Source organism: Siphateles boraxobius, unplaced genomic scaffold (genome assembly GCF_051911475.1).
Source record: "Siphateles boraxobius isolate OS27281-9 unplaced genomic scaffold, OSU_SipBor_1 77, whole genome shotgun sequence".
NCBI classification, from domain to species: Eukaryota; Metazoa; Chordata; class Actinopteri; order Cypriniformes; family Leuciscidae; genus Siphateles; species Siphateles boraxobius.
Window position 1 is genome coordinate 22,188,466 of NW_027509205.1, and position 26,415 is coordinate 22,214,880.

The 26,415-nt window shown below is 35.3% G+C and overlaps 1 protein-coding gene across 8 annotated transcripts in view; it reads left to right on the forward strand.

Moving 5' to 3' along the window:
• Positions 1-26,415, forward strand: part of LOC143725515 (AP-1 complex subunit sigma-2) — a 79,381-nt gene that overhangs the window by 28,257 nt on the left and 24,709 nt on the right. Inside the window, exons 5-7 of one of the 8 annotated variants that reach the window (XM_077217979.1) lie at positions 756-786; positions 6,079-6,154; positions 7,408-8,682. The exons of 2 other annotated variants lie outside the window; for them this stretch is intronic. In XM_077217979.1, the coding sequence (XP_077074094.1) occupies positions 756-786; positions 6,079-6,131 (84 nt within the window). In that variant the 3' untranslated portion in view covers positions 6,132-6,154; positions 7,408-8,682. Of the gene's footprint in view, positions 1-755; positions 787-2,795; positions 2,878-6,078; positions 6,155-7,407; positions 8,683-16,722; positions 16,793-26,415 lie in introns of those variants that run through there. 5 more of the 8 variants (XM_077217982.1, XM_077217980.1, XM_077217983.1 and 2 more) reach the window with 5 other exon arrangements.

Below are 26,415 nucleotides of genomic sequence, written 5' to 3' on the forward strand. Positions count from 1 at the left end.
ATGGACGGATGCACTTTTATGATGGACGGATGCACTTATGATGGACGGATGCACTTTTATGATGGACAGATGCACTTATGATGGATAGATGCACTTTTATGATGGATAGATACGCTTTTATGATGGATAGATGCACTTTTATGATGGATAGATGCACTTTTATGATGGATAGATGCACTTTTATGATGGATAGATGCACTTTTATGATGGATAGATGCACTTTTATGATGGACGGATGCACTTTTATGATGGACGGATGCACTTATGATGGACGGATGCACTTTTATGATGGACAGATGCACTTATGATGGATAGATGCACTTTTATGATGGACAGATGCTCTTTTATGGACTTCAGAAACAGAAACAGCCATTCACTGTCATTATAAAGCTTGAAAGAGTCAGGACATTTTTTAATATAACTCTGATGGTATTCGTCTGAAAGAAGAGTCATATACACCTTGGATGACTTCAGGGTGAGTAAATCATGGGCTAATTTTCATGTTTGGATGAACTGTCCTTTTAAAAGCAAAACATGAGACAAGATTGTAGATATAACAGAGATAACTGCATTGGATTCATTGTGTTTGTAGCAGAAATGACACACTTCAACACACACGCTTTAATTCAGGTGTGCTGATGCCAGCCTGGCTGTAGATTCATTTGAACTTGCTTCACGAGTTTAATGTCTCTCTTCTCTCTCTTGCTTTCTGTATTCTTCCTCCTTTCGCCCGACCCAACTGTTTTGATTTACAGAATCTAGATTTTCAGATCCGTCTGCTTCCAGGTATGATTTATGGATCATTGATTAGCGTCTGTAGTTTTCAGTCTCCCTGTAGCTGTAGTTATTAATCTGATCCCAGTGGAGCGGGACTGTATTCTACATGCCATGAACTTCTGGATACAGGAAGTTGATGACATGCAGAGTTTTTCCTGAATAAAAAGATTAGAGAAATTTAGTTACTATAGTTTAAATGAGTGAATCTCACTAAAAAAATGGGTCACATTTAAACCTAAAATCAAAAGAAAAAGAATACGAAATAAGGAAATTGATTGTCACATTCAAAAATTGTAATTTTGTAAAAAAAAAAAGAAAAAAAGAAATTCTGCATTCCTCTCCAAAATCTATGGGAAAAAAGATTTACAAATGATTTCTTCAAACTTTTTAAAAACAATGTGAATGTGAATAGCATTTTGACCAATACATTTCCTTTCCATACTAAATTTATAGATATCCGCATTTCTACACATTGCATCCCAAACTCAAAAGAAAGAGAATGAAAAGTTTTCATTATATTTTCATTACTTATTTTAAGTAAATACTAAGCCTTTTTTTTGCATTGACCATTAAAGTTTTTTTTCCCATCGCGATGTTTCTGGTTTCCTCATTTTCTTTATGTAAAATGCTATTTTCTTTCTTTCTTTCTTTTGATTTTTGTTGTTGAATACAGGTTTTGTGAGATTGACCCAGTTAGTTACTAATAAAACTGCGCAGTTTAGTTTCCTGTATATTGTCAGAAAAGTCTTACCCAAGAATTTCTTCTCGTTATCTCCCAGTAAAAAGAGTTTATGAATGAATGAATGTATGAATGATGTGATTGGATGATTTTTCCCACTTTAAGGTTTGATTTAGGCACTAGATGAAATAGAAATGTTCAATCAGCATCGAGTTACCGAGCAGAGCTGTGGTTTATCATCTCTGACTGCCGCCACGACAGACTTTGTCCCGAGGGCCAAATTACAGGCAGACAAAAAGAGAACAAAGACTTGCTGTCCACGCTTTAGCAGCAAGACATGACCTAAATGTGCAGTTCACCGGCTGAGCACGAACACGCTGCAGCGCCGAGACATTTCTACTAGCTTTGCATCTTTATCGATGTATTGGTTCAATTAACCATGCCAATTTGCATATTTATGTAAGAAATAAACGAATATGCATAAGTAATATATGAAATAAAAGCATTATCAGCGAGAGCATGCGGTTTGAGCCTCTGGGGCTGCCGTAGTCTCGCCTGGGGCTTGTGCTTTATCTGCTGATTTGAGGTCAGATATGTGTTTGATGTTTAATGAATCTGGTTTGGTTTAATGAGTTTGAGCTGCTGCTCCGTTTCTGCAGATTTTGACTATTGTTCATACATTTAGCACAGTTTTATGAAAAATCATCTGTATGGCCTGGATTTCCAAACATTAAACTAGTCCAATTGCCAAATAATGGTGATAAACAACTATTTTAGTACTTTTTATATCCGTGTTAAATTTATATAGCGTTTTAACCCATGGATTTCTGTAAAATCCCTTTTTTTTTCTCTAAAATGTTATTATTTACAAATATGTGTGAATTAATAAGCTATTGCATCAAAAATATTACCTTACACCAAAAAACTCATGATGTGGCATATTTATATTTGTGGGTAAGTTCTGCAGGCTAGTTAAATAGTCAGTTGTTGGGCAGTTTTAAGAGATGTTTGTGGTTAAAAGAGCATGAAAATCAGCCTAGAAATCACATTTTCCCATGATACTATAAATTAGCCATAGATCGTGTTTTGTTTCTTCACTCGATGTTCATTTCTCTGGCCAGTTGCATAAACACAATCATGATGATCAGATTTAATGTAACTTACATCATGTTGACTGTGTCGTGTCTCTGAACCACCAATTTTACCTTCAGTCTGAGGTTAAACAGATTCTCATTCACAATCTTAACCCAATTCCTGGAGTTCCTGGCCTCATGTGAAACGGATTTGGCGTGATTTCGCAGAACGGGGCTGTTTGATTGGCTGGTGTTTCTGTCCGTAGAGCCAGACTGAAGACTGGGGAGGTTTGGCCAATGAGGAGATCTTATAGGGCCCGGAGCCCCGCCCACCCTGTCAGCCGATTGGTAAATGGTGTGCTTTGCCTGAGCCGATTGCTGATTGGGCATGATGAAGCTCTCGCTCGCTCTGATTGGAGGAGACGTGGTGACATGACGGGTTTAAACTTCTTAACTCTTGACCTTTGACCTGGTCAAAATGTGGTCACAAGATTTCTAGCGAAAGGATAATCAGTCTTAAGTTCGAGCAAAACAGCATCCAGAAAAATTAATTATGTAAGAATTAAAAATAAGCTTAAGCATGCAACCTTATTTAGTTTACCGTTGCAGATTATGATGCATGAAATAATTCAGAATGGATTATTAGCGTACTAGTTATAACAAACTCGGCAGTATATGAAGCCAAACAAACTGCATCTTTTACTTATAAAGGAGAGATTTGAAAGTGAATCCTAATCTGGCATTCTGTATCAAATGAATAATACACAGATTGTGTTGCAGGATCAGTCTTAAAGGGCCAGTAATAGTAATTCCTGTCATGTCTTCAGTCATCGGTTTGCATTTAATTATCATAATGGCATATTCAGCAAACGACTGAACACATTCTATGAATGCATGCATGTAATATGAATGTGTTGCGTTTAAAGACACACACCCCGTCTCCACGATCAGACGCTGAATGTGTGTGTCGGTCTCTGACATGATGATGCCTGATGGGAACTAACTCGCACTGGATGATAACTAATGCTTTAACTGCATTTTAATGCTCTCCGTAAATTGTGCCTGCATAAAGATGTGTGTGTGTGTGTGTGTGTCTGTGGAATGAGTAATGAGTGTGTCCCTTTCCATTTTGGGGCTTCGCCACTGCATAAATATCCCACTGCATCAGAATAAATCACATTATGCGGCGATGGGTTTGTGTCTCTCTCTCTCTCTCTCTCTCTCTCTCTCTCTCTCTCTCTCTCTCTCTCTCTCTCTCTCTCTCTCTCTCTCTCTCTCTCTCTCTCTCTCTCTCTCTCTCTCTCTCTCTCTCTCTCTCTCTCTCTCTCTCTCTCTCTCTCTCTCTGTCTTTTGCTAATGTTCTTAAAATTCTATTGAATTTAGTTTATTAGTTGAGCAAATTCTATTAAGATTAAAAATTAAGCATTTTTGTACGTGTGTGTGTGTGTGGAGTATATAGGCTACAGAGAGATCTACACACATGCATTTAATTCATTTTTGTAAAAATATATATTTTTCTCAATTATACAATATTTCTTCTTTCAGGAATGTTCTGGAGTTACTTTTATCAGGTATAATACTATAAAATTTCGGAAGGGAAAAATATATATGTGTGTTTATATATCATTGGTGTATATATATATATATATATATATATATATATATATATATATATATATATATATATATATATATATATTTTATTTGCTAAATGTTTTCTCTTATTTTATTCAGGTGAAATGTGTCCTGGATAGGATATTGTTAATTTTATCAGCTATTTTTTAATTTAGTCTTTGTCCCATGTCTTTTTTTTATTTGTTTTTATCGTACTTAGTCAACCTTGTCCTGTTTATGTTTAGTCAAGTTTTCGTCACTGATTTTTCATGTTCATATAATCACAGTTATCGTTTAATGACCTTATTGTCGTCTGTCATGGAAAAAAAAGCTTGCTGACAAACATTTTTCCTCATAGTTTTTGTTGAAAATGAACACATGTTTTTGTGGAAGGCTATATTATTCTCCCAGACTGATTTCATATTAGTCAGTTTTAATAATCTGATTACCATTCTTTACATTCTCATTGGTATTAAATGGGTTTAATTTTGTGTGACATACGCCTGCCTCTGTTTGCTGAGGTGTTTTTAATTAAAAGCACACGGTTCTCCGTCAGCTTAGCTAATGAAACCTGGGAAAGTCAATCCGGAACATTCCTGAAAGAACAGAAGAAATCCCACACAGACTCGAGCTCAAAGCCCAGCGGCTCCGACTTAATTAGAGGACAGAGACGCTGAAATCGAGACTTAAGCTCCGTTACATCAGTGTTTGATGAGAAACCTGTGGGAGCACTGTAAAAATGAGGAAACCCGTTGCCTTAATCATTTTATTAATACTTAATTTTATTTACTTAATAATTTTAAGTAAGGTGGAATTGTCAGGTTCACATAACTTAATAATTTTAAGTAAATAAACGTAATGTTTAATTGAAAAAATTAAGGCAACGGTTTTTCTCAATTTTTCTAAGTAAATAAACTCAAGAAAATTAAGTCAGGTTCACATTACTTAATTTTTTCAATTAATCATTATGTTTATTTACTTAATAATTTTAAGTTATGTGAACCTGACAATTCCGGCTTACTTAATAATTTTATTTACTTAGAAAATTTTAGGAAACACATTGCCTTAATTTTTTCAATTAAGCATTACGTTTATTTAATTAGTAATTAAGTTATGTGAACCTGACAATTCAACCTTACTTAATAATTTTATTTACTTAGAAAAATTGAGGAAACCCGTTGCCTTAAAATTATTGACTAAATAAAATTATTAAGTAAGGTGGAATTGTCAGGTTCACATAACTTACAATTATTATGTAAATAAATGTAATGCTTGATTGAAAACTTAAAAATTAGAAAACCTGTTGCCTTAATTTTAAGTAAATAAACTTATATTTACGTAATAGAAAAAATTAAGTAATGTGGAATTGTCATGTTCACATAACTTACTATCATTCAGTAAATAAACATAATGCTTAATTGAAAAAATTAAGTTCACTTGACAATTCCACATTACTTAATTTTTTCGATTAAGCATGAAGTTTATTTACTTAACTTAATTTTAAGGCAACAGGTTTCCTCAATTATTTTAAGTTAAGTCAACTGATCACGTTTTACTGTGTGTACTTCGCTGTGAGACAGGACTGTCCTTGTCTGTGTCTGAAAGCGCCCCCTATAGCCTCAAATAGGGCGTTATTTGAAGGGACAGCATTTGTAGTGGTGTCCGAAACATGGACGTTATCGAGTGCACTCACTCAATCCCACAATGCACTGCAATAACGAGTGTACAACCGATGTACGCTCAACGGCTGTCCGAATTCACTCACTCGTTTTCATTCACTCCTTCAAGTGAACAGTATTAGGGGACTTGCGTAGGGAATAGTGAATGAGGGTTTAGGGGGCGATCTCGGATTCAGCTCATGTGTGTGTCTGTGGATCGATTGGATGCTGAGTTGGCTGTAAATCCCGTGTGTGTGTGTGTGTGAATGTCCTGCAGGTGTTCTGAGTCCGAGCATGCCCTGCGAGTCCTCCGTTCTCTTCCAGAGTTAGACGGCTCGATGCGAACGCTTCAGGTGTGGCTCTCCTGCAGTCGTAGAGTCGTGTCTCTGCTGTCTGTGTCCTGCCTCTAGATGACCAGTTTATCACACACATCATGAGCTGTTTGTGTTTATATGTGTGTGTGTGTAATGCAGTTCAGTCATTGTGTTTGCGTGTTTCTCATTGTCCTCTTTCTCACAGAGTTTATGGTTTATGTCATCGTTAATAGAAAACCAATGCTGTACTTTACAGCTGCAGTTCTCAACTGGTCTGGTTTCAGGACTATTATATATTCAGATGTTATATTAATAATATTTAATACTTCATATATATATATAAAAGGACCTATTTTGTGTGTGATTTATATATATATATATATATATATATATTTTTTATATTTAAGTATCCTATATATTAAGTATAAATAAATTATATATATATATATATATATATATATATAATTTATTTATACTTAATATATAGGATACTTAAATATATATATATATAAAATATGATATAGCTCATGATACTCAGAAATCAGTATAATATGATGATTTGATGATCAAGAAACATTTATGACAGTGATGCATTTTAATTCAGGATTCTTTGATGAATAGAAAGTCCAAAAGAACAGGATTTATTTGAAATAGAATCTTTAGTAACATTATTAATTTCTTAACTGTCACTTTTGTCCAATTTCTAATGCATCCTTGCTGAATAAAAGTATTAATTTTCTTTTAAAATATCCTACTGACCGCAAACTTTGAAACAATAGAGTATATTGCATTCAAAACTTCATAATAATTACATCTGCTGCAGAAAAGATCTTGAGATTAATTGCATTTATTTTAATCTCTTGACTGGATTAATTAATAAATAATCCTGTTGTATAAAGTCTGAGCAGAGTGTGTATTGAGTGCATTTACATGTACAGTAAAATGCTGATTACTATTGAAAATCTGCTCATACTGTCGAGGTATAAGTATAAGATGACTGAATGCTGCGCTGGGAGTTTACATGCAAAATGAAAGCGAGGTAATGCACAAACATCTGTCCGTTTAGCTTCAACTGTTTTTTAAATACAAAAACAGTGGAAATCAAATGAATGTATAAAAACATAAGAATTGAATAAATCTTTTAAAATGTGAGACTGTGCACGTAAACACACTTGAGTTTAATGTGTTCACTGCATGTCGTCCTGCACGTGTCTGTCTGCATCTTTCACAGTTGTGTTTGTCTGCACCATTTTCAGTGTGTGTGTGTGTGTGTGTGTGTGTCTCTCCTTCAGCCCCGACATGAGTACTTTAACGTGCCTGTGTACTGATTGGCTGCTGCATGCTGAGCCACTCCCACTGCACGCCTGACTCCGCCTCTGTCTCATCACCGTCCAATCAGAGAGCTGCATCTTGGACCCAGTTTCACTGGAGATAGTGGATTTTGTCAGATAGTGTCAAATGTTTCATTGTGTGTTTTACTTTATGCTGGTCCTTTATCTGAATTGATTTTATTCCTGTATCTTGTTCAGGCGACACTCGTTCATGTAGCTTCAGGAAATCAAACTTCGTCCAGCTTAAATACCTGAATAACTGTTATTGGTGGACTTCACCGGTTCTTCACTCCCAATGGACATTTAAAATACAGTGAGAAATTCACAAGAGTCCATCTGTGTAATCATATGGATTTTCCAGTCTTTGTTTCAGAGCAAAAATCCTATTTTTAATTGGTGTCTTCAACTTGTTTTACAATTGAAAGCAAAAGTGAGTAACATAGACTTAAATAGAGTTGTAGAAAACGGGTTAGTGATATTTAAAGCTGTTTTAAATACCATGTAAGGATATTTTAAGATGTTTTAGGAAAATTAATTTTGCTTTAATGATTGCTACACTGCAAAAAATTATCTTCTTCCTCAGTATTTTTGTCTTGTTTTCCATTTTCCAGCACAAATATCTAAACATTTTTAAATCAAGATGCATTTACTTGAGAAGCTAAATTATTTAATAATTTATGTCTTGTTTTCAGAAAAAAAAAGTTTATGCTTAACATAAGGAAAAAAATCTGCAAATAATGGGACAGAAAATATTATTACATTACTTTTATTCTATTAGATTGGGATGTAACGATATGGACATTTTGGCCGATACCGATAATTCTTTATATTTGAAAGCCAATAACCGATATATTGGCCGATAAATCTAAATCCAAGTTTTTATATCATTTTTCAGAGCCTGATTACAAAAAAAGTCTCACCATTAAAATCCATGTCCCAAACACACAATTATAATGTTCTCAAGATAATTTTATGTAGCCGATATGACAGACTTGTTCTACCTTACTGTATTTTTCTTTTTTAAAGTGATTCAAATAATATTTAAATCAATTCAAACACAATGTTGAACAGTGTGTATCTGAAGTGTCTCAGCTGATGGAAATAATACAATATTTATCGGCTTTAATATATCGGCCAAATTCTTTTATGAGGCCGATAACGATAAGATTATAAATGAACGTATATCGGCTGATACCGATATGGTGGCGTTAAATTGTGTATTCCTTATTATATTATATTATATTATATTATATTATATTATATTATAAATTTTAAATCCCTTTAAATTCAATGTATTTTCCTGACCCCACCGACCTTTTTTTATGTTATGCATAAACTCACTTAATTTTGATTTATTTTTCTCAGAAAAAAATACAAAAACACTGAGGAAGAACATCCTTTTTTTGCAGTGTGTTTTAGGCAAACCGATCATCAGAATAACAGCTGTAAGTTTACGCTTGGTAAATGTTGTAATTTATAAATTGTGAGTTTGTGGCAACTTTAGTTTCTTTCGTGATTTATTTAGTAAAAACCCTAGTGAAAAATAAATATACTAAAATGTATTAAAATACATTTATTTTATGCTAAATATACTAATACATTTAAATATTTATGTACTTAATTTAAATATCCTGCAATTGTATTTTTAGTATACTAAATTAATATACTTAGTCCGCTAAATTGGAACAACTTATTTTGTATTTAATGCACTTTAGTTATCCATAAATAGTGCTGAAGTTCAACTAAATAGTGGAACTATTGCAAGTAAACTTCAGGAACACTTTAAATATCTTGCATTTAAAGATGAATGTTATACAGTGCTCATACTATCCTGAATAATAGTGATATCAAACACATTTTAAGCTTGATATTAAGAAATGTGCATTGTGTAATAAATAAGTACTCCTCGTAAAGTTGAATTATAATATTCATATCAGTAAGTCTCGAGCGATATGCCAGTAAATATGTTAATGTATTTGTACTGCACTTTGTATTAAATAAATGTATTTTAAATACATTTTGGTATAGGTTTTTAGAAGTCATATCAAATTATCAGTTATTTTTAATGTGCACACACACTCACACACACACACACACACACACTCACACTCAGAATATGTGGACGCTTGTATAACATACAGAAATGTTTGAATGTCTGCATTAAATAATAAGATTAGTGTCATTTATTAACCCTGTAAAGCCTAACATTAAATAGTCAAAGTCTAATATTTTGGGAAAGTTTATTGAAGCTTTAAGAAAAATGTTTTTTTTTTAAATAATCTGAAAGGAAAAGTTTGTTTTATTTTGAGTTTCATATTTGATACATCAGGCTTTTATGGCTCATACAATCTGTAATAGTGAGTAATATGGAGAAAATAAACCCTCCGTTTTATTGAGCAAAAATATGCAATTTGGTGGAGATGCTGATATTTCTATGCAATTACAAAAAATAAAGAAAAGTGAAGTTCTGTGATGTTTATATATTTCGAAGCGTGACTGAACCGCTGTATTTCTGCTGTCACTATATTATAGTTTTATATATACACTATATATAGTTTTACTCCTACAAACACTTTTGCACTTCAGTGTTCGATACAATGAATGTGTTTTGTTGTTTATAGAGTTAGATTTGTAACCAGATTCATGTTTGGAGGTACAGTTTCTTTCACGAGTGTTTTGAATCGCTGAGAATATGAGTGGATGTAAATTCATGTAACGCCGTAGAAATAAACAAATGAAATGTGAGAATTTCAAGAAGTGTGTGCTTGTTTATAGCTTAAGTTTGGATTGTAGAGCACATGAAATCTGTCCAGATAATATTTCACACGAAAAAAAAAAAGTATATTTTGCATAGCCTATTTTAGGATTTAAATTTCTTTTCATTGTGCATTGCATGGTTATTTTTATAACAATTAAACATTTAGTACCCACATTTTCTTTACATTATATCTATATATCTATATCTATATATATCTATATATATATATATATACTCACACACATACACACACAAATAATATTATGCAAAATAATCTTAATGCCATTTTCTTTTATGTACAATGCATATTTGATAAACTTGATACTGATATTGAAACCTTGATATTTAATATTAGTTGATATTAGTGTAATATGAAAAAAAAGTCTCATTACATTATGCAAAGGAATCTTGACGGCATTTTCTTTTATGCAATATATATGTATATATAATTATTATTAATTTATTTTTTTTGATATTGGATGAAATATGACGTGGACATGATTTGTATTTCACCCATTTTATGCGTTTTGGCCGTTCATTCACACAACAGCAGCGTTTGGAGGCCTGAAATAACAACCTTTGAAAACACGATTCAAAGTGCAAGTTTTTGAAAATGATACAGTTATCGTCTCAGATGATGCGTGAATTTGTGAAAACGGTGACATCATGTACATGCAGTGTTGGGGTTACAGCTAGGCCTCATTCGAGTTACGTAATCAGATAACTGTTTTCCAATAACTAGTAAAGTAGCACATTACTTAAAAATTTACTGGAAAATATCTGAGTTACTTTTTCGAACAAGTAACAGTTACTTTTCTCATGTATTGACTGACAGCTCTCCTGTCCTCATGCATAGCTGTCAACATTGAACATTGAAAATAAGGGAGATTTCCCGGAATCCATCCCCAAAATAAGGGATTCTTTTACACGATTCTTACCCACAAACTTATTTAAAAAAAGCACTAATCATTAACAGTCTAAAGAGTTTATAACTACATAGGCCTACATATAGTGTGAGAGAGAGACGTGTGTGTGAATATATGAGAGAGAGAGAGAAAGAGAGTGTGTGTGTGTGTGTGTGTGAGAGAGAGAGAGAGAGAGAGAGAGAGGTAGAGAGAGAAGGAGTGTGTCTGTGTGTGTGTGTGTGTGTGTGTGTTAGGGGTGTGACCGTAACCGTGAGACCGACGGTTATAGTTGAACACCGTAATTAGAACTCTATAACCGCCAAAACCGTTTTATTAAAATATTTTTTACAAAAAATGTTTTATCATAGAGAATGTTTAACTACTAATATCAGCTTACGAGGGAAACAGATGCGAAGTTAGTGGTGCTTCGGAAGTTCGGAGGCTTAGGTTAGGGTCAAGCTTTGTTTATAGCATGGTTTATACTCGACGCGTCTGCACGAGCGCGGCAAAAATGATGTGTTGGGTGCGCAAGACCCGCAAGACCCCATTTCGCTTTGCTGTGTGCACGGCTTTTCTTTGTAACAGCGCGCACGGCGCCGCATCCGAGGATGAACGACTTCAAGCCGAATCTGCCCGAGCTTGTACGTCTCACACAGTCAGAGAGTAAAAATACGGGATATTTTACGGGAAAATACTAAAACGGGAAGACAGCGGGAAAAGAGCTAAAATACGTGAGAAACCCGGAAAAACGGGAGGGTTGACAGCTATGCCTCATGTTGAGAGGAATCGTAAGTTGTGTGTGAATATAATATGTTCTAGTCTAAATGTGAACATGCATTTACTAATCTCACTTGCACAACAGATTCAGGATTCCTGAAAATGGATAAAAACAGTGAAGTGCAAAACTTCACTGACTAAATGTTAAATAACACAAATATACTTTATGTATTTAATCTCACTTTATTAACCAATGTCACCTTCGATGATCCAATTCAGCCATACTAACCAAAATACCTTTAGATAAACGTCACATTTGTGTTTAATTTTTTGTTTTTATTGTTGAAGAGCGCTGAACTTTCTTGTTTGAGCGGCGCCCTCTACTGTACAGACGTAAACATGCATTTCCTTCAGCCCGAGGCTTATTCAGTAACTTATGGTGTGAAAGGGCCTTTCCATTTGCCAGAAACTGAATCAACTTTTTAGTTATTAAAAAACAAACAAGCCCAGCCCAGATGAGAAAAAGTAACGCAAATATAATTAATGTAGTACTTTCCATGAAAAAGTAACTAAGTAACGCAATGCTACATTTTTAGGGAGTAACATTATGCATTTACTTTTAAAGTAACTTTCCCCAACACTAAACTTGTGCGTTTTTTTCTAAATGCCGACAAAAAATCTATTGCGAAATGAAGTCGAAATGAACCGATGTTATGCGACTAAAACGTATTTTATTTCCTTTCGCGATAAGTCATTCCAAAAATCACGGCGACGGATGTTGGTAGGTTTATGTATATCGCAGCCGCTGCACTAGACATTATTATTAATGGAAGGAGAAGTGTGGTGAGCGGCTCATATGAGGAGTTTCTGGGTGTTTCTCACTCATTTCTGCTTCGAGGTCTTGATTGTGGCATTTCTTTGAGGTTTAGAATCCAGTATTCCTGTAATTCTTTTGTCTTATATGAATTGAATAAAGAACTCTGTATCGTATTCAGTCCCAACACACCGCGTCATCTACGTCAGGTGAATGTAAATGTGCAGTTTCCAATGCAGTTTTGCGAAATATTTATTTTTCGAATTGCCTGATAAACCACCTCATGCGAACATAAGAACTTTTGCGATAAATGTGTTAAAAGACGTGTTTCCATTGGGCAAATTTTCGATTCGCGATTTCAATTTGCGCAATTTGAAGGGTAATGGAAACACGGTGTTTCTTTACAGAGCGACATCGCCATCTACTGGCCTGGCAGCAGAATACAGCGATTTTAATCATTTTCTCAGATCCGTGTGAATGGGGATCTTCTGGCAACATTGTCAACTGCAAACGAAAAACTTTTTTAGTAAATAGTTGTTGTGTAAACGTGCCCTAAATATCTGTTTTTCTGTGAGTTAAAATGATCCGGTAACTGTACGACCAGACTCAGAAAGTCATTTCAAAAGTGGAGCAGGTTTGATGAACGATAACATGAATTTACAAAAGCAAATAGTCCATTTTGATTTGATGTTGTGTTTTCGGAAAGGTGTGATGTGATATAAGTTGATCTGTGTTCTTGTTGGCCGTCAGTGTAAACTTGTCACGATCGCTAGCGGAGAAATGGGTGGATCCAAACGCAGCAACATGGTAATCAGGGCAATCCAAATAATCATCATCCATGCAAGAGTCACAGTCCAAATAATCAGAATCGTAGTCATCCATGCCAGTGTCGAAAACCATTTAATCAGTCAGAGAACAAATAAACAAAACAAGCAAGAACAAAAACGAGAACAGACTTGAAACCAGACCTTAGCGTAGACGAGTGACATACAATAATGACTCCGTAACATGAACTAACACAGACAGGGTATAAATAGACAGGTGCAAACAATGCGAGTGGGAACAGCTGTGTGCAATGATCAGTGATGAGTTCAGGCAAAGGGTTATGGGAAATGCAGTTCATGATAAGGGTGACGATCAGGGAAAGAAACCTTTAGTGAAAACCCAGGGAACACAAACCAGACACTGTGACAAAACTCCTGGATCGTCACCGCAGGGTTGAGGGATAATTGGGTTTTAATCCCGACGGGAATCTTTCAGCTCAGAAATCATGAATGATTGAAGACTCCTGGAGAGAAGCGGACGTTAAAGATCCTCTGGGATAAACTCACACTCAGTCAATCTGATGAACTACATTAATACAGCTTGCCTTGAGAACAAAAGGGTTTCTGCAAATAAGTTTTATATTTAATGTGTAGAATTTACACTGTAAAACGTGGTAACATGCAATTGTTACACTGTAAAAAATGCTTGATCGATAAGTCGTGGCAACATGTTTTTACATTAACTTATAAAAATTGAAATGACTTGCACAGCTAATTTGATTATACAGGTGAAACTTGAAAAATTAGAATATCGTGCAAAAGTTATAATTTTGATGATTATGGCTTATAGCTTATGAAATCCCCAAATTGAAAATCTCAGATAATTTGAATATTACATGAAATCAATAAAAAAAATAAAAAAAAAGAATTTTAAATACAGAAATGTCGGACCTCTGAAAAGCATAATCATGCTTATAGTTATATATACTAAATGTATTAGTTTAACCTTTTAATTTGAATTACTGAAATACATGAACTGTTGTACGATATTCTAATTTTTCGAGTTTCACCTGTACTTAAAAAATGTAAGGCAGCAACTGAACTGAAGTTTTTAAGTTAAAATAACTTTATTTTAACTTATTTGCCATACAAACTTGCCATACAATTTGCCATACAAACACTTTTCACACTGAAATTGATTGTAAATTTCACAACAATTACAGAGAAATGAGAAAAGTGTAACATTGAATTAAATGTGAATTAAAAAAACCCTAAATAGTATTTTCTTGTAAAACATGCTCCAATAATTCGAAAAATTTATTTCTACCTGATTAACCCATAAACTTTGGTTTTGTTGGTTTTATTGGTGTCCAGATAATATTCCACACGAAAAAAAGAAATTATATTTTGCATAGCCAATTTTAGGATTTAAATTTCTTTTCAGTGTGCATTGCAAAATTCCAGTGAGATTCAGATTCAGTGATGCTAAATAATATTTTTTTATTTAAATTCACACAATTTCTAAACGTTTTGTTGGTATAATTTAATGTCATGATTTAGAGATGTTATATATATATATATATTTTTTTTAATTCCAAAGGGTGTAAATATATGTAATCAGTGGTTAATTTTGAATTAGAAAATGCTAGAATGACTTGTCTATCCTACAGGACTAAAAGAATAAAACCACTTCATTAAAAGTAAACTTCAATGGTCACCTTTAAAAATCAACACTATCTGTAATACTTTTTCACAGTCCATGTTATTTCAAGGACATATTTTTAATCTTTCATCAACTTGCTCCACCTTTGAAGCGTCTTTGTCGTGTAGGTTGATTAATGTTTACTACAGTAGTTGATGTATTGATATTATACCAGTTCTTTCTAAAAAGGTTTTGGTGTGGCACAAAACTTTCAAAACCTTTTTGGAAACTTTTAAGATTGCAAAAAACAGGCTGAATGAATTGATGCACTTTTTAAACCCTGATGTTCTCCTCTTTTTTGGCCCACTGATGTTCAGGATGCCAAAGTAAGTTGAGATTGTTCTTGTGTGTGTGTGTGTGTGTTTGCCTCAGTGTGTTGTAAATGTATTTGTGTCATCAGTGAGTCACGGCAGCCCACATGCTGATTATTTTCAGATCTCAGAGGATAAATTTAGCTCAGCTCATCTCCACGTGCTTCATAATATATAATACAAACCTGAGTGGCACCCAACAACACGCCAGCGCAAAGTCTTTCAAATAATTGCAAAATGTATATTCAGCACATAGTTTTCACATCATTAAGACTGATATTTCATACTAGAAGTTTACATCAGGATGTTTGCATGGGCAAAAGTTGTTCTCGGATGACACCTCTTGGCCAGCGAACAAAACCCATAAAACACAAACTTCGTGTCTGTGTGTGTGATGTCAGTGTTATATCTTCTGAAAGGGGCTTTGCCTTTCAAAAGTTTTACATTTAATAATCTCTGTTGGCTGTGTTCCTGAAAATAAAATGGTTGTTTTTGAGTAAATTATCGATAGTTGTTCAATACATTCAGACATGCACGAAAGAAAAACTTATTGGAGAATATAAAAAGTTAAAAATCTGAGATTTTAAAATCAAAGTAAATCCAGATTCTCTTCAAAAAGTTGCTCATCATATTTCAGAACAAAGCCAACATTTGAATATTTAGTGTTTGTTCAGTAAATATTTGTTCAGTGTATATATATATTTTTATAACAAATAGTCTACATTTGAATATTTAGTGTTGGTTGTTTTTGTTAAAACACAAATATTTACCAAACAAACACTAAATATTACAAATATGACTTTATTTTGGTAAATATTTGTGTTTTATAACAAAAATAAACTCTAAATGTTCAAATGTTGACTTTGTTTTGTTATAAAATCCCAAATATTTACAAAACACAAATACAAAAGTTGACTGTTTTTGTTATAAAACGAGTTTTTCCCAAACAAACTGTAAATATTCAAATGTTAACTTTTTGTTATAAAACAAATATTTATCAAACAAACACTAAAAATTCAAATATTGACTGTTTTTGTTATAAAAACAAATATTTACCAAAAACACTAAATAATTCAAATCTTAGTTTTTAAAATATTTACAAAACCAACTACAAGATAATATTTGAAATGTATTCATACATTTGAATTATATTTGAAATATTTCTTTATTATGAAAAAGCCAGTATTTGGATGCGTGTAGTTTGTTGGAGTATATTTGGTGTGTCGGTGTTTGCATGTGTTGTGTGATTTTGCTGGTTTATCAGTGAGTGTGTGATCAGGGAAAGTGTTGATGTTCCTCCCACAGGAAGCAGAGACTCCCCGCAGCGTCCTAGAAGAGATCGGGCTCACATAAACCACACACACACACACACACACACACACACACACACACACACACACACACACACACACACACACTGAGCGCCTGACCACCTAAAGATGTAGCAAACACACACACACACACACACACACACACACACACACACACACACACACACACACACACACACACACACACACACACACACACACACACACACTCTGAGCGCCTGATCACCTAAAGATGTAGCAAACACACACACACAGACACACACACACACACACACACGCGCACACACACACACACACACACACACACACACACACTTCACCATGTTTCCTTGTTGATCATGTTCTTGGTTTGTGAGCTCAGAAGAACTTGTGCAAATGTCGTCAGCGCAGGACGACTCATCCTACTTTACATCTGCTGTGAAACACACACACACACACACACACACACACACACACACACACACACACACACACACACACACACACACACACACACACACACACACACACACCATCAAATATATGTGTTTCTCTCGCCGTCTGCGTCAACACACACTCAATCTACTGGCTTTACACAGGAAACCAGTGCTTGGAAAAGTGCTAACACTTTACAATAAGGCTCATTATTTAACATGTATGCAATTACTAACAATGAGCAATGCATTTGTTACAGTATTTATTAATCTTTGTTAATGTTAGTTAATAAAAATCCAGCTGTTCATGTTAGTTCACAGTGCATTAACTAATGTTAAATAATACAACCTTTCATTTTAATAACGCATTAGTACGTTTAAATTAATATTAACTAAGATTAATAAATGCTGTAGAAGTATTGTTCATTCTTAATTCATGTCCACTAGGGTAGTTAACTAATGAACCTTATTGTAAAGTGTTACTGGAAAAGTATTATGTGACGTAAGGGCCATTAAATAATTTAGAAAATAAAGAAAAAATCAAAAAAGGGATTCATTCACAAAACCAAAGAGTGCTTTCTTGTGTGTTAGACTGTAGTTTATAGTGGTAAACATCAGCACAAATACCTAACGTTCTCAAACACTTCTACACTCAGATATGGAGGCCTAAATTTATGTATTTATACTGCATATAATGTTCCAAAAATTACTCAGTTTTAAAGAGGTTATATGTAGAATTCAGAAACTCTCGCTATTAGCGACACCGGTGGCCGTTAGCGGAACTGCAGCAGAAACGTGTCGCTCGCACAACACACTGAACGCACAACACACTGAACGTACAACACACTGAACGCACAACACACTGAACGCACAACACACTGAACGTACAACACACTGAACGCACAACACACTGAACGTACAACACACTGAACGCACAACACACTGAACGCACAACACACTGAACGTACAACACACTGAACGTACAACACACTGAACGCACAACACGCTGAACGTACAACACACTGAACGTACAACACACTGAACGCACAACACACTGAACGCACAACACACTGAACGCACAACACACTGAACGCACAACACACTGAACGCACAACACACTGAACGTACAACACACTGAACGTACAACACACTGATCGTACAACACACTGAACGTACAACACACTGAACGTGCAACACACTGAACGTACAACACACTGAACGTACAACACACTGAACGTACTACACACTGAACGTACAACACACTGAACGCACAACACACTGAACGTACAACACACTGAACGTACAACACACTGAACGCACAACACACTGAACGCACAACACACTGAACGCACAACACACTGAACGCACAACACACTGAACGTACAACACACTGAACGTACAACACACTGAACGCACAACACACTGAACGCACAACACACTGATCGTACAACACACTGATCGTACAACACACTGAACGTGCAACACACTGAACGTGCAACACACTGAACGTGCAACACACTGAACGTACAACACACTGAACGTACAACACACTGAGCGTGCAACACACTGAACGTGCAACACACTGAGCGTGCAACACACTGAACGTGCAACACACTGAGCGTGCAACACACTGAACGTACAACACACTGAACGTGCAACACACTGAACGTGCAACATACTGAACGTGCAACACACTGAACGCGCAACACACTGAACGCACAACACACTGAACGTACTACACACTGAACGTACAACACACTGAACGTACAACACACTGAACGTACAACACACTGAACGTACAACACACTGAACGTACAACACACTGAACGTACAACACACTGAGCGTGCAACACACTGAACGTACAACACACTGAACGTGCAACACACTGAGCGTGCAACACACTGAACGTACAACACACTGAACGTGCAACACACTGAACGTACAACACACTGAACGTACAACACACTGAACGTACTACAGACTGAACGTACAACACACTGAACGTACAACACACTGAACGCACAACACACTGAACGTACAACACACTGAACGCACAACACACTGAACGCACAACACACTGAACGTACAACACACTGAACGTACAACACACTGAACGCACAACACACTGAACGCACAACACACTGAACGCACAACACACTGAACGTACAACACACTGAACGTACAACACACTGAACGCACAACACACTGAACGCACAACACACTGAACGCACAACACACTGATCGTACAACACACTGAACGCACAACACACTGAACGCACAACACACTGAACGCACAACACACTGAACGTACTACACACTGAACGTACAACACACTGAACGCACAACACACTGAACGCACAACACACTGAACGTACAACACACTGAACGCACAACACACTGAACGCACAACACACTGAACGCACAACACACTGAACGCACAACACACTGAACGCACAACACACTGAACGCACAACACACTGAACGTACTACACACTGAACGTACAACACACTGAACGTGCAACACACTGAACGTACAACACACTGACCGTACAACACACTGAACGTACAACACACTGAACGTACTACACACTGAAATTACAACACACTGAACGCACAACACACTGAACGTACAACACACTGAACGTACAACACACTGAACGCACAACACACTGAACGCACAACACACTGAACGCACAACACACTGAACGCACAACACACTGAACGCACAACACACTGAACGTACTACACACTGAACGTGCAACACACTGAACGTACAACACACTGACCGTACAACACACTGAACGTACAACACACTGAACGTACTACACACTGAAATTACAACACACTGAACGTACAACACACTGAACGCACAACACACTGAACGTACAACACACTGAACGTACAACACACTGAACGCACAACACACTGAACCTACTACACACTGAACGTACAACACACTGAACGTACAACACACTGAACGCACAACACACTGAACGTACAACACACTGAACGCACAACACACTGAACGCACAACACACTGAACGCACAACACACTGAACGCACAACACACTGAACGCACAACACACTGAACGTACAACACACTGAACGCACAACACACTGAACGTACTACACACTGAACGTACAACACACTGAACGTACAACACACTGAACGCACAACACACTGAACGCGCAACACACTGAACGCGCAACACACTGAACGTACAACACACTGAACGTGATTCAATGCTATAATATTCTCCTCTTAGAAGTAAAAATGTTGCATAATAACAAAATAAACAGTGTTGAGAAAGCAGCATTTCAGAAACATCTGATCATGTGATGTGGATTTTTCACTGTCGCTCAGTGAAATCACACTGTTATGATAATTTGATTATAAAGTATATTATAGACTATAAACTATATAGATCTGACAATGTGAGACTATAGTCTGAATCTGTTTTCTCATCACGACACATGGACATTACAGCACAGAACTACTCTTATCCTGAACATTGTATAAGCATTAGTTTCGTGTGTCACTGAACGGATGAGAGACTCTCGGGAGCGTAAAACACACGTGCTTCTGATTTTCCCGGGAAAAACGACCCGAGTCCTTCATATAAACATCAGTCTACAAGCTTTCGTAGACAACATGGGAATTCAGCGAAGGTTTCGTTTTTTAAGTTTCGTTATAAGCTGTTATTTTACATTGCCAATTAAAGCGATTAAAACATGAACATTCTTACGTATAGCCTCTTTAACAAAAACTATTATACTTAATGTGATGCATTTTTGTCAGTCATACATAAATTAAACTGGTCAGTTTTCTGCACTCAAAAAAAAAATAATTCACGGAATAGTTTAAATATTTGCATTTACTTGATTTTATTTAAATAGTCATATTTTCAAAACGCTTTTATTCAAATTGGTTGGAAGCAACACAAACCTGTAATTTTTTTTAGTTAAAAAGTTTCAGTTTATTAGTACTATTATAGAAATCTGAGCTTTTATTTACAGTGTACGCCTGACACATTTACATCACATTAAATTTATTAGTTTGTTAAAACTGTGTAATCCAAAATCGAAATGAATGGAAATTTGATGTGCAATTCTAATGCATATTTCAAATGATTACATTTTTATAATAAAAAAGCCAACATTTGAATTATTTGTGCATTTAAAATGCAGTACGATTACAGAAATCTGACCTGTTTTATGACTGACTAATAAGTTTATTAGTTCCATATCTTAAATTTAGGCTGAAATGTTATTTTGAGTGCATCATTGTGCCATAGCAGGCGTGTGTGTAAGTTGTTGTAGTGTGTTTTTCTTTTTCTGGACTGGTTTCACTGACCTGAAGAACCTCACTGATACTCCACTGTGTGAACAGGCCACACACACACACACACAAACACACAAACACACACACACACACACACACACACACACACACACACACACACACACACACACACACACACACACACACACACACACACACACTCGATCACTGTTAGATTCACTGAGACACAAGCTCGTGTTGAGTGTGTTCTCCAGCTGTAAATGACTGTTCAGCATGTGTGTGTGTGTGTGTGTGTGTGTGTGTGATGACTCCAGGTTGTTGAACAGCACATGTGTTTACAGTGTTCAGACGTCACTCATACACACCTCAAGCTCTTCAAGTGAAATCAAATGTGTTTATTGTTGAAAATATGTAATAAATTTGTCTAGAGACGTTTCTAAGTGCGTGGTCTGTCTGTTTGTTCTGGTGTCGAGTGTACATGCATGTGTTACATGTAAAGAAATGCATTTGTCAGATGTGTTTAGATGAGATTAAGATTAGAAAAAGCTCTTATTATTTCTGCTCATCATTTTCTGCTGCAAACATCAAATGTATCAGGGATGTTGCATTATAATCTCCATGTTGGTGATTTTTATTTTTATTTAATTTTTTTTAATTGTATTAGCAGATATTTCCTATATCAGGCAAAATTCATTTTTTTTATCTGTATATTTCATGTTTTGAGTATTAATTATTTATTTTTATTTATTTATTTATTTACATTATTTATTTATTTTAATCAGTATTGGCAGACATTTTATATTTTGGGAAATTTTAAAATCATATTGGCAGATATTTCATATTTCAGGCAAGATTTATTTATTTTTTATATTTATTTTATTCTGTATATTTCATGTTTTTTGGCAATATTTATTAATTTATATTTATTTCCATTTGTAGGGGCAGATATTTGCTATTTTTTGCAATAATTAATTAATTAATTAATTAATGTACAGACATTTGATATTTTGTCCAATATTTTTTATGTATTTATTTAAATGTATTTTATTAGTGGCAGATTAAAATTATTTTTGAAAATTTACAATGATTTACAATATTTATTTATTTATTTATTTACAGATATTTTACATGTTGTGGGGTATTTTCCGCCTGTTTTAAGATATAGGTTATCATCTAACATCCATATTTTGTTCTGATGTCGATACTATACAAGTATTTTTTTCCTTTTTAAAATAGTTTTACACCTGGAAAATCTGAATAATACTATTATTATTATTATTATTATTATTTTAAACGATCTCCAATCACATGAGAGTCATGTATCCAAAAAAGCTTTTTTACTCTTTCTATTAATAATGTTATGCTGCTGCTGGAAAATAACAGAAAATACCAATGACATCATCCTGCCCTACACAGATTCCTGTCCAATCAGAAGCTTTCTAGAAGGAGAATGTTCTTCCTCTCTCAGCTGATAAGCAGTCATATGACTATAAACATTTTTTCCCAGTGTTCCCTATCTCCTTGAATCAAGTTGAATCAATACAGTGAATTAAAAGCATGTGGCGCTGTGTTTTCAGACTGTCTGAGTGTTTTTAGGAGTTCATGTAAATGACCGTCTGTGTATGTTGATGTGAACACACACTTTTCTCTCTCGTATCTGAGACGTCGTTCCTCTGAATCAGCATTAGCTGTGTGTCTTTTCCAGATTTGATAAAGGGATTCCTCTCAGAAATCTGGTTTACATGAAGCTTATTACTGCAGTATTCACTCTCAAGTTGAGTGCGTTACAATCAGTGGCGTAATGAGCCAACAGCGGGCCCTTATGCAGGATTATCAAGGCGGGGCCCCGCACTATGGTGATGACGCAATGTCGAGTAGGCTACCATGAACAGGACAGGATAGGATCATAGAGACGCAACATATAAGAGATGAGATGACTGACAAAATCAGGAGTAGCCTATACGCGCACCACAAAAACTAACGAGAAACAATGCGCATCAAAACACATGAAAAAACACTGCTGGTGACGGCGCACCATAACACATTGTTACTCACTGCTATGACCACACACACACACATACGCCTGGGTCCTAATACATTAAAAAAAAGATGCTCACTTAAATTATAGCTGCATTTTCCGGGCTATAAGAATATGCATGTTCACTGGGGATTCCCCCAGTCCCAATTCGACACCAATTACACCAAAATCCATCATTGTTCGTTTCACACATGTATTCAGTAACATGTTGTTTTCATTATTTATTCAAATAAATTCATGATAAATTAAAATGCAATCAGACTAAAAGTAGTAAAATGCGATAGGGGGCCCCCGCTGTCAATCAATATCTTCCAGTCACGCGGGCCCCTGATTGGTCCGGGCCCGTAAGCAACCGCGTACCCTGCTTACCAATAGTTACGCCTGTGGTTACAGTCTGAGATGAAATATCCCATCATGCATTTGTTTTTTTTTGCACATACACAGTTAAACACTAGAAGCCTGTTTCTGCCATGGGATTAAAACATATGAAAGGTAATTGGGACTTTATATCACACAATTCTGACTTGCAATTCTGCAACTTATTTCTTGGTGTTCTGAGTTTGTTATTTTGACAATATTTATTTAATCAGTATCGCAGATATTTTATATTTTGGGCAATTTAAAAAAGAAAAAAAAGATTATTGGTATTGGCAAATATTTTACATTTTGGCCAATATTTATATTTATTATCAGTCTTAACAGATATTTGATATTTCAGTCAATATATAGACACAGCCTTTGTCTACTCTATATACTGTATATGATGAATTTCGGTTATTTTTGAAGCTTGTATCCTGCTGTACTGTGTCTGTCCTCTGTCTGGTAAACGCTGCCCTCTGGTGGACATGAAGCTCCAGCTGCGGTCCTGATGAGGGCCAAGGCCTCACACGGGCCCCTGAGGGCCGATTCTCCTCAGAAAACCTCCAGCTTCATTAGTCTTCTCAAACGAGGAGATTTTAGGACTGAGCTTCAGTTCTAGAGCAGAGAATCTCAGACTTCATCAGTCGCTTTAAACAAACTGAGATGAAAAACTGAGTCAGAAGTTCTGACTTATTTTTAGAGATTGTTCCACTTGATTTAAATTTAAGCAATTTTACACTTTCTACAGAGTTTGATGCTCGAATAAATAAGCATTAAACACAAATACTGGGTAAAAAAAAAAGTCGATTTCTAATTGTATTGACATTTTTTTACTGATATATTTTTGAGTGGCATTACTGGAAGAAAATGCAAACTAAAGTTAAGACTATTGTATTTCAATTGAGAAAATATTTATTTTTTGTCTTTTTGTTCAACACTTCAGACATTATGACAAGTGATCTATCTATCTGTCTGTGTCTGTCTGTGTCTGTCTTTACAAGGCACACGTTATTTGTGCCTTTCCGAATACCGTATTCGGGTTCGGCTCCACCCCTACTATCTATCTATCTATCTATCTATCTATCTATCTATCTATCTATCTATCTATCTATCTATCTATCTATCTATCTATCTATCTATCTATCTATCTATCTATCTATCTATCTATCTATCTATCTATCTGTCTGTCTGTCTGTCTGTCTGTCTGTCTGTCTGTCTGTCTGTCTGTCTGTCTGTCTGTCTGTCTGTCTGTCTGTCTGTCTGTCTGTCTGTCTGTCTGTCTGTCTGTCTGTCTGTCTGTCTGTCTGTCTGTCTGTCTGTCTGTCTGTCTGTCTGTCTGTCTGTCTGTGTCTAGCTATCTATGTCTCTATCTATTTATCTGTCTGTCTGTCTGTCTGTGTCTAGCTATCTATGTCTCTATCTATTTATCTGTCTGTCTGTCTGTCTGTCTGTCTGTCCGTCCGTCCGTCCGTCCGTCCGTCATAATCATCGTAATAAAAAGCCATTTACTCATGTGTTTTAATGTTTTCAGCATCTCACTTTCTGTTGACTGAAATACAATTGTAACTGCATTGAAATATTTGTAATGATATATTTTTGAATGACATTACTGAAAGAAAAAGCAAACACAATTTGTTTTATTATTATTATTATTATTATTTCCTTTATTTAACCAGTAGAATCACATTGAGATATTACTATCTGTTCTTCCAGAGACCTGGTGAAGACGGCAGCACAACACAAGAGAATCACAAAATGAACAATACCACAATTTACACATTCAAGAACTAAATATATAGTAGCAAATCAAGAAAAACAATTACAATTGTCCTTTAAAACATTGTGCAAGAGACGTTTAAAAGAGCTCAGCGTTGGAGCTGTATCTAGATTAAGTGCATTTTGCAATTCATTCCAGACCAAGGAGCATAACAAGAAAAAGCACATTTACCAGATTCTTTTAGCCGAATATGAGAACCAGACCTGTGCGATAACTATTTTTGTAATAAATTAAAAGATTTGATATATAAGAGGGTAATTTACCTAAAAGAGCTTTTGCAATAAATAAGTACATATGTATCGTTCTCCTTTGATGTAAAGATAAGCAAGCTAAAGAATCATATAAAATGCAATGATGACTCTGCACCAGAAACAAAGCGTAAAGATGCACAGAATCTGATTTTCTGAGTAGAGATGTGTCTGCATGCATATATATAACAGATCACCGTAATCAATTATAGATAAAAATGCACTCGCTACTATTTTCTTTCGGGCCTCATATGAAAAATGATTTTTTAAACGATAGAAGAAACCCAATTTTGGTCTAAGCTTCTTCAACAAACTGTCAAGTACGTCAAATTCTAATCTTTCATCCATCCATATCTAAGTATTTATAAGAACTAACTCTTTCTAGAAGTATTCCATTTGAAGTTGTAATTGACATATCAGTTACGTTAGAGCGTCCACGACTAAAGATCATGTATTTTGTCTTTTTTGAGTTTAAAACCAGTTTTAACTGTGACAGTGAGTCTGCACTTGAAAAGCGTTCTGTAGTT